At 31.7% G+C, this 9,670-nt stretch overlaps 2 protein-coding genes across 2 annotated transcripts; both read left to right on the top strand.

The window, feature by feature from the left end:
- Positions 1–956: 956 nt before the first annotated feature.
- On the top strand, positions 957–3,276 carry LOC105761910 (uncharacterized; the record flags this gene model as incomplete). Its single annotated transcript, XM_052624890.1, has 4 exons — positions 957–1,021; positions 1,521–2,439; positions 2,527–2,617; positions 2,867–3,276. Coding segments are annotated over 4 exons (1,095 nt in total), but the record flags the coding sequence as incomplete, so codon positions are not given.
- Positions 3,277–6,218: 2,942 nt separating this feature from the next.
- Positions 6,219–8,989, top strand: LOC105762857 (ras-related protein Rab7). The gene is made up of 7 exons (XM_012580796.2): positions 6,219–6,418; positions 6,561–6,587; positions 6,702–6,801; positions 7,684–7,830; positions 7,930–8,010; positions 8,112–8,257; positions 8,689–8,989. The coding sequence occupies exons 1-7, from the start codon at positions 6,366–6,368 to the stop codon at positions 8,753–8,755; spliced, it is 621 nt and encodes a 206-aa protein (XP_012436250.1). The 5' UTR covers positions 6,219–6,365; the 3' UTR covers positions 8,756–8,989.
- The last annotated feature ends 681 nt before the right edge of the window (positions 8,990–9,670 follow it).

Raw genomic sequence — 9,670 nt, 5'->3', positions numbered from 1 at the left:
GCATGATGCCCTAATGACCTGATGTCAAATGTAGTAGTTATTTTAGGTAATTTCTACACTTGATAAGCTTATTTTTTAGCACGTTTATAATTAATTATTGTATTTTCTCTATTAGTAGGTTAGAAATAAAATATTAATAAAATAAATATTTCTACGCATTTTCTGATATTTCGATGACCTGTAAGGCCGACTCGAGCCTCGTGAGTGACTAATGGGCTATTTAAGTGTGTAGAATGTTAGTTTAGGTCCAAGAATACGAGGAATGATGATTGGGCCACGATATAAGGAGCCCGACTAGCCAACAAAGCTGCCAAGGCCTGTAACACACTTAACATCGTGGCGAGGAGCTTTCTCTCGTTGCGACGACGTGATGATCATGAGAGGAACTTCACGGTGGCGACATTGTGACGAGGAGCATTCCCACATCCCGACGATGCAACGATGGCAGGTCAAGATATTACTAAATTAAGAAAAATTACTAAATTCAGAGATTAAATATTGTTTTATCTCTTAAAATTCTACTTACATTTGATTTTAAGTATTTTGAATTATCAACATATAAAGGTCAAATTTTACTAAAAGTCCCAATACTATATGTTTTTGGTTATTTTAGTCTCTTTATTATAAGTTTATCATTTTTACACTATGTTTGGTTATACACCCCTAATCGGAGGGCCCCACTTATTACGCCTCTAATCCGTTGTTTGGTTCAATGTATTGCTATTACAGGGCTAAACCATTACTGATCTAATCGGTGAAATCCACCGATTTCTAATTCCTCCCTTTTACTCAGTTTAGGCGCTGCTTCAGTTTACCTCCCTGTTTTACCCTCCCGATTTCTAATCCAAGCGTCTTCTGTTCCTTCCTTTTGCTTCTGCCGATTTGCTCCAGTTTCTGCCAATTTGCTCCATCTGTTTCTTTTCTTTTCTTTTCTGCCGATTTGCTCCCTCGATTGAAATGTTCATTCTTCTTTTGCTGACACCCACAATGTAACTGCCACTGCTGGTGACTCTTTCGTCCGGTAATTTCTCGATTTCCCTTTTCTTTCTTCTTTGGAGTTCACATTTTTAATGAACTGTCTGCTGATTATAGATTTTAGATCTCTTTAATTTTCTGATGATTTTAGTGGGGTTTTGTTTTGAATTGTGTGGGATTTGAGAATTGGTAGGATCTAGTGAATTAGAATTGGGTGGTAAAACGAATTTGAGTTGAAACAGTGCTGACAAATTTGAAGTTCATATATTTTGAGTGAAACGAAACAAAAATATCAAACTTTTTGAACCTAAAGGAATGAAAGATCTAATTTTTTTCTCAATCTTGCTGAAATTTCTTTAGTTTAGTGGTCTGCTTAAGTCAATTTTGACTTAGTACTAACTATTAGAGAGGCTAAAAAAAAGGTTATTTTTTAGTACATTCCTAAATTGCTATCGACATGTATTTAGTATTTGAAAGATGAGGAACATTGAAGATTTTCCTCTTTCGCCTTTGCATCCTGAATTTGTGGCTAAATCTTAAAACAGTTTTGAGAAAAGTACATTCCGTAAACCCAAAGAATCTTCTAACTTTAGCTCACACTCGATCCAAGCAATCGTTTTTGAGGTGGAAGATAGAGAGGCAATTGGGGGTTCAGCTTATGGGGGACAAAGAGCTGTTTGTTGCACCGCAGATCTTGCAAAACTCGGTGTCTGTTCAGAAGGAGAAATTATTCATCGCCCTTCCACAAAGAATCCTGGCTGGCCTAAAGTGTTCGGCGTCTCATTTAGTAAAGATGATGAGGTTACAACATTGCCATTAAAATCTATACAAATTACTAAAACTGGGATGTATAACTTGTACTTCATTCACTGTGATTTAAATCTTAAAGATTTGATTGTTGAAGGGAAAACTGTATGGAAAAACCCTACTGGCTATCTGCCTGGTAGAATGGCACCTCTGATGAACTTCTATGGCTTCATGTCCCTCACTTTTGTGATCCTCGGAATCTTTTGGTTCCTGCAATATGCAAGATTTTGGAGAGAAGTTCTTCCTTTGCAAAATTGTATAACATTAGTGATAACCTTTGGCATGCTTGAGATGGCTCTTTGGTATTTTGATTACGCTGAGTTCAATGGGAGTGGAACCAGGCCTGTTGGAATCACCATGTGGGAAGTCACCTTTGATACTATTAAACGTACAATTGCACGAATTATTATTTTGATGGTTTACATGGGTTATGGTGTTGTGAGACCTACTCTTGGTGGCCTTACTTCAAAGGTAACCATGCTTGGAGCAACCTTCTTTCTGGCATCTGAAATTCTTGAGCTGGTAGAAAATGTTGGTGCTGTGAGTGATCTTTCTGGAAAGGCAAGACTATTTTTGGTTCTTCCGTTTGCAATCTTAGATGCCTTCTTCATTCTTTGGATATTTACTTCTCTCTCTTCAACTTTAAATAAACTTCAGGTATTCTTTTTCTTTCTTCAACTTCATCGGCAGATCAAGTTAATAACAATATATGAAAATTTCTCACTAATGGATGCAACTGACTAGAAGGATGGTGGCAAAGCTGGATATATACAGGAAGTTCACAAATGCATTGGTAGTAGCAGTTATTGTCTCTGTCGGTTGGATTTTCTACGAGGTAAATCAAGTCCATTATCTTTGATGCTTTCTTTAGGCTGCTTTATCAATAGACTTCACCATATAATGTAGAAGAAAGCAAAGAACATGCTAGCAATTTAAGTGCAGTCTGGTATCTTTATGATGGGAAGTATAGGGTAAAGTAATCAAAAACTGCAACATATAGTGTGATGAAAATATAGCATTTTAGAAATGGCATCATTATCAAAAACCTGCTGCACCTTACAACTGCGAAACTCTGCCTTTTCAGATTTACTTCAAGGCAAATGATGTTTACAACGAGTAGTGGTAGAATGCTTGGATCATCCCAGCCTTCTGGAAAATCTTATCTTTCTCTCTGCTATGTGTCATCTGTGTTCTTTGGGCTCTTTCTCAGAATTCTACGCAGTAAATATCTAACTTATTGAGCCCTAACCTTCTCTTTCTGCCTTTCCTTTTCTGCTACGGTTGTTTATGAACTGTTTTATGGACATTCAAAATGAAAGAAGAAAAAACTTCATACTCACACCCTCAATTGTTTAATATATTTCCTGATCGTTAATAAAGGTAAAACTCGGCAACTTGAGATGTCTGTGTAGGCTTGATTACTTGTTTAATTTGTAGCTAGTTCCTCTGTGTTACGGAATTTAAAGATGTATGGCTGTTTTATATTGTGGTTGATGTTCCCGCATATTTTAGTTTCAGTGTTGATCTTTGAGAGTTTTATTTCAACGTCTTTGCAGTTTCTTATAGTTCACCGTTTTGTTATTCCGATCTTAATATGTATGCTTACTCTGGTGAAGCAAATGAAGATTTTGACAAAGATGATACTAATTTGACATTATAAAACCCTCTCCAACACCTTCAAAAGATTTTAGAACTGCACCGGAAACTAGAACGGTGCAGGGCAGCAATGGAGCATCCTCTAATGGTGATTTGGAAGAAGACAAGACAGAGTGACATAAAAACCCCACCTGTGAATCCGTGATTCTTAGAACTCGGTTCAATACTCGGATTCACTTAAATCAAGGCCTTGTTATAGTTGTAACAATGATCCCACTTTTTTTTTGAACTGTAATGATATCAGGGTGGCTACCATTACAACCAAACATCAGATGTTGAGCTTTATCTTTCCTTCCTTTGATTTTATATTTTACATGTTTTTTTTGGTTTTACCCTAAAAGTTTTCATCAGTTAGTTGTTACCAGGGGAACAGACAATCCTAGTATGCCTTTTTTTTTAATGTTAATATAGTTTGTGACATGTTATTTAACATGTTTTTTTTGTATCGAACATTATCTACTAATGTTGCAGAACAATAGATACCATACTTAACCGGGAAAGCATGTACCATGACAATATAAAGGAGGTTCCAACAATTGAGAATATCGGAAAGGATTGTAAATATTGGAATTTGAGGAACTTTCCTGGACCAATATTTATCTGGCAGTTGTCTAATAATTATGTTAAATTATCTTTTATAGTATCATATATTATGATTTGAGTAAATTCATATAAGAATATTAATTATTAAGAATTTTATTAAATTATATATTTTAATTATAATATATTTAATAATAATTATGTTAAATTATATTTTATAGTATCATATATTATGATTTGAGTAAATTCATATAAGAATATTGATTATTAAGAATTTTATTAAATTATATATTTTAATTATAATATATTTAATAATAATTATGTTTAAATATGATTAAATTATTTATTATTGATATTAATAATCTTATTAAAATTAAATAACAATAACAAGAATCATTTACCCAAACAAATTTATGCTAAGGGTATTCTAGTCATTTTAGTTTTTTCCATTATGCTATTACACCTCTATTCCATTCAACCAAACACAAGAATACTATTACGCCTCTATTCCATTACATTCAACCAAACAATTGATTTGCTATTACACCTCTATTCCATTACACCTCTATTCCATTACGCCTCTATTCCAAAACAGTGAACCAAACGTGCTCTTAGTTTTTCCACGAGCTATACATTCCCAGTCATGAGATCTTTTTCCCCCTTAATTTTGTTAAATAATTTAACTTTTTTAAGGAAAAAGATGGTATGATGTGGCATTTATTTTTAATTTTTTACAATTAAATAAATATTATACTTAATTATTATTTTTTAAAGGTGCAAAAATTTATCCAATTATAAAAAATTGTAAATATATATATCTTATTATTACATATTCTCATAAAAGGACTAAGGGCTAGTTTTGCAATGCTTTTGAAAAGTGCTGTGAAAAAGTGCTTTTGAAAAGTTTGGTTTAAAATTTAAGTGCTTAGCATTGCTGTCAAAAAATACTTTTGAGAAATAAAATGTCTATTTTAGACATGTTATTATCAAGTAACAAATATGCATTTAAATAATATTTAAATTAGCTAATATTATTATATTTTAGTAAGAATATAAAAAATCATTATAACTTGTTGTTAATATTTTAATATATGAAATATAAATTTTAAATATTTTAAGTAATAAATATTAATTATTTATAAAATTTAATTAGAATATATAATCTATGTTTTAAATATTTAAATATAACCATTAAATATTTGTAATTAGTATTTTAAAAAATATTTTTTCATTTTTAATTAATGATTTTAACACATTTGTTATTAAGCACCAAGAAAAGAAAAGGAAAGTATTATGTTATTGGAGAGGTGAAAAAGTAATTAAGTACCAAAATTGCTTTTGAGAGAGGAAAAGCTAAAATTTTTAGCTTTTCCTTTTCGGAAGTGTTTTTGAAGAGCTAAAAAGCTAAAAATTTCAGCCAAAAGCAGCTTATTCTGCACAGCTTTTCTTCCAAAAGTGCTTTTGAAGTTAGAAGTGTTTTTTTTTAAGCAATGAAGAACTGACCCTAAATTTACCAAAAACACATAATAGAAGGAGCTTCTATAGAATTTTGCTAAATATAAATTGATTCAAAACTACATTTAAGAATTTAATTTTGGTAAACTACCAATATAGTCACTTTTATTTCTCTCAGGTTACATTTTAGTTACTTATGTTTGAAATGTTATGTTTTAGTCACTTACGTTATCGTTTTGTAACATTTTAGTAACGTTAAGCTGACGTGGCACGTTAAATCATCATTTCAAACAAAAATTTAGGTTAAATTATACAATTTGTCCCTATAGTTTTTCATTTTGAGCAATTTAATTTTTTTCTTTCACGTTAAAAGAGGTGAAGAAGGAGGAAAATAAAAGAGAAGCATAAAAGAATAGAAAATAAAGAGAAAAAAGGAAAGTTAAAAGAACATAAAAGAAAAAATAAATTGCTTAAAACGAAAAAATATGAGACCAGGTTGTATAATTTAACCTAAAATTTTTATTTGAAATGATGATTTAACATGCCCTATCGGTTTATCGTTATACACCATTAACAACAGTTAATGGCTCAATGACTTAAGTTTTACAACACATTAACATAAATGACTAAAATGTAACATTTCAAACATAAATGACTAAAATGTAACATTGCAAACATAAATGACTAAAATGTAACCTAAGAGAAATAAAAGTGACTATTTTAATAATTTAACCATTTAATTTTTATTTTCCTACAGAACTTCAGAAATGAGAAAAGCTAGAAAGTGCAGCCAATTTTCCTTGGGAAATTTCCCTTTCAGACAAACAAGTCCACGAGCTCCTTATTCACTCTCTCTCTTTCTAGATATAGAAAAATTTAGCTTTCTTTTTCCTTTACATCTATAGATCCGTCGGTTCCTTACCATTCCTACGATGCCATCTCGCCGTAGAACCCTTTTGAAGGTCATCATCCTCGGCGATAGCGGGTTAGTATGTTTCTATGGTTTCCAGAACGGATCTTTCGATTCAAATCATAACTTGTTGTTTGTTTCGCCTGCAATTTTCTTTAGTTTTTCTTTTTGGTTTTCAAATTAATGTTTATGACTGTGATTGATCTGTGATTTGCAGGGTAGGGAAGACGTCTTTGATGAATCAGTATCCTGCAGCAGCCGTTGCTTAATTTAAAATTAACTAGTATTTAATTATTAATTAATAATAGTAATTATGATCTGAGTTAGGGTATTGTTTACCTTTACATTTTGCTTTTAGATATGTTAATAAGAAGTTTAGCAATCAGTATAAGGCAACAATTGGGGCTGATTTTTTGACAAAGGAAGTGCAGTTTGAGGATAGGCTTTTCACCTTACAGGTTAGTTTTTGTGCTTGGAAACTAGCATTTATCAGTTATCTTATGAGCTTGCTTCAGATGTGTGCATTTGTTTTTTGGGATCTTATTTTCATGCCGATTATGGTGTCTTTTTTACAGAGAAAGGTTTGGTTTTGATATCTAGCTCGTGAATCAAGCTTAGGTTTGAACTTCCATAAAATAGAGCTTAACGAGGGGTTCTTAATTACATTTCCATGTTCAGAACCATGATTTAAAATTTTGGATTTGGGTTTCATTTACTTTATAAATTACAAGAATCAAATTCTTATCTTATTTATATGTTAGTGAAGGTTCAACATGGTTATTTATTTGAAAGGTATAAAAACATGAATTTCAATTTCACCACGAAATGGTCATTCAATAAATCCATGAATTTGAAAAATAATCATTATTGTTGCATTTACATGTGTTATTCCACAATTTATATTACTTTGAAATCGAAGTTTCCAAACACAATTTTAAGATCTCAAGCAAATGCATCTTACTTTGCACTTTTCTCATTAATTCAAAACTGCCAGTGCACCCCCCATTTTCGTTTATTGGCAATCTTGTCAAAAGTTTCTTTTTTCCTGGTTATAGTGTTAGTGTTGAGGGGCAGCTAGTTTGCAATGATTTAGAATGTGATAATTAACTAGGTTATGATGGTGTCCCACACGTACAAAGACCTAGGTGGATCACTTGATGAATTTTGTCTCATCAGGGTCCTATGATTTAGCATTTGACAACCTTATGGAGCAGGACCACCATTGAGTACTATCTAGTAAATTGCAGCATTACATTCTAAGATAGGTTTATATTAGCTTTTATATGTCATTTTGAGCTGGCACCATGTTAAAAGTTCATCGTGTTATTATCTTTTCCCAGATCTGGGATACTGCTGGCCAGGAAAGATTCCAGAGCTTAGGTGTTGCTTTCTACCGTGGTGCCGATTGCTGTGTTCTTGTATATGATGTCAACTCAATGAAATCATTTGACAACCTTAACAACTGGAGAGAAGAGTTTCTTATTCAGGTATACATTCTAAACTCACGTGAATGCTACTGTAAATAATTAAACCAACTCTCCGAAATTTATTGAGTAGAGAAATTATGATTTGAAAACCTCTTGCAGGCAAGCCCTTCAGATCCAGAGAATTTCCCTTTTGTTGTTTTGGGAAACAAAGTTGACGTGGATGGTGGAAACAGTAGAGTGGTATATATTTTTGTTAATTTTTTCTTCTTCTAGTGGCATTATAATTATATGTACTCTCTCCCCCCATAGATACAATTATCTGCTTCTTGTGGACTCTCTAGGTGTCCGAGAAAAAGGCTCGAGCATGGTGTGCCTCAAAAGGAAACATCCCATATTTTGAGACCTCTGCTAAGGAGGGAGTTAATGTGGAAGAAGCTTTCCAGTGCATAGCAAAGAACGCGCTGAAGAGCGGTGAAGAGGAAGAAATGTAAGTTAATCAGCTTTATCCATGCGCTCATATTCATTTTTGTTTAATTTTGAATTATGTGAAAACTGTTAAGCTTTAATTTAGTACCGTCCTCTTCTGAAAAAAACAATTTCGTACCGTCAGCTATAAGTTGCTACATATAGACATGCAACACCATTTTGATGGACAAATTTGAGTAGCAGCAGCTAAAAGTACTGCACTTAATTTTAACTTATTCCATGTTCAATTGTCTTTCTATGTATATTTCATCGCAAATCATGTCCATTTTGAGGACCCATTTTTGCTGACGGAAAGTTGTTAACAACTGAGATTCTGGAATTATTTTTCAATATCTTTATTTCATTTCACTCTGTATTTATTTGATTAATACCTTAATCTCTTTCTTATTTATTTTCTTTCATGTTCCTCTTGTGGATATTCCATCCGTAAAGATATTTGCCTGACACCATTGACGTGGCCAGCAGCAGCCAACCACGGTCAACTGGATGTGAATGTTGAAGCATATCGTGTGATCATTTTTTTCCCTGTCGGTAAGCATTATGAATGATTTGGCCAACCCAACCATTGTTATGGATTCATGTGGGGGATATACTGTACATTAGTGTATGTGTGAGGAACAAAATAGTCTGTTAATTCTCTTTTGGTGCCCGTGTATTTGTAACTTCTTAATTTGTTTAGTATTCTTGTTTTTTAGTCAGCAGTACCCAATGTATGGTTATTTCAAAATATCAATCGATCCGGCTCAAAAGCTTACCCAAAATATGGAATTTGGAAATATTTTATTATATAAAATAAATTTAAAATGTACAGTATATGGAATTTTGTTATATGGATATCAAATATGTAATAAAATTCTGGTCCGTGTAATAAAAAGTAGAGAGATTAAATTCTTAAAATAAAAGTGTAAAGATTGAATTTCAAATATATTGCAATCTTTAAAATTTTACCCTTTAGTTTAGTTAAAAAATAAATATTTAACCCAACGTGAACTATGAGTAGAAAGAAATCATATTAGTAAATAAATAATTTAACCTTTAAACATGTCATGTTTCTTGCGAAGGATTTGAATAATTTTATATTTTAATAATTACTTTTAATTTTAAAAGTTTATGATTAGGTTTTATTTTATATGTTTACAGATTAGTTTTTAAATGATTTTTTTATATAATATTAAGAATGAGAAGGAAGAAGGAAGTCACATGCTTTAAACTCTTGTGATAAGAATTTTAATTTATTTAATTTTAAAAGTTTATGAGCAGGTCTTATTTGTATATGTCTTGGTTCTTAATTGGTTTTAATTTATTTAATTTAGTCATTATTTTTAATTTAAATTGTTATATTATTGAACTTGATTTATACTTATGAATGTAGGTTTAAATGAAAACATCATAATGCTTTTTTCTCTAAAGTACT

This window comes from Gossypium raimondii, chromosome 12 (genome assembly GCF_025698545.1).
Source record: "Gossypium raimondii isolate GPD5lz chromosome 12, ASM2569854v1, whole genome shotgun sequence".
Taxonomy (NCBI): Eukaryota; Viridiplantae; Streptophyta; class Magnoliopsida; order Malvales; family Malvaceae; genus Gossypium; species Gossypium raimondii.
Note: the sequence above shows the minus strand (reverse complement) of the source record. Positions and strands in the feature narration are given on the sequence as shown.

Bases quoted from the DNA above. Each gene is read 5' to 3' on its own strand.
- LOC105762857 (XM_012580796.2), top strand. From the start codon at position 6,366: ATGCCATCTCGCCGTAGAACCCTTTTGAAGGTCATCATCCTCGGCGAT. The intron at 6,419-6,560 runs GTTAGTATGTTT...TGTGATTTGCAG, and splicing joins ATCATCCTCGGCGATAGCGG to GGTAGGGAAGACGTCTTTGA. The intron at 8,258-8,688 runs GTAAGTTAATCA...CCATCCGTAAAG, and splicing joins AGCGGTGAAGAGGAAGAAAT to ATATTTGCCTGACACCATTG.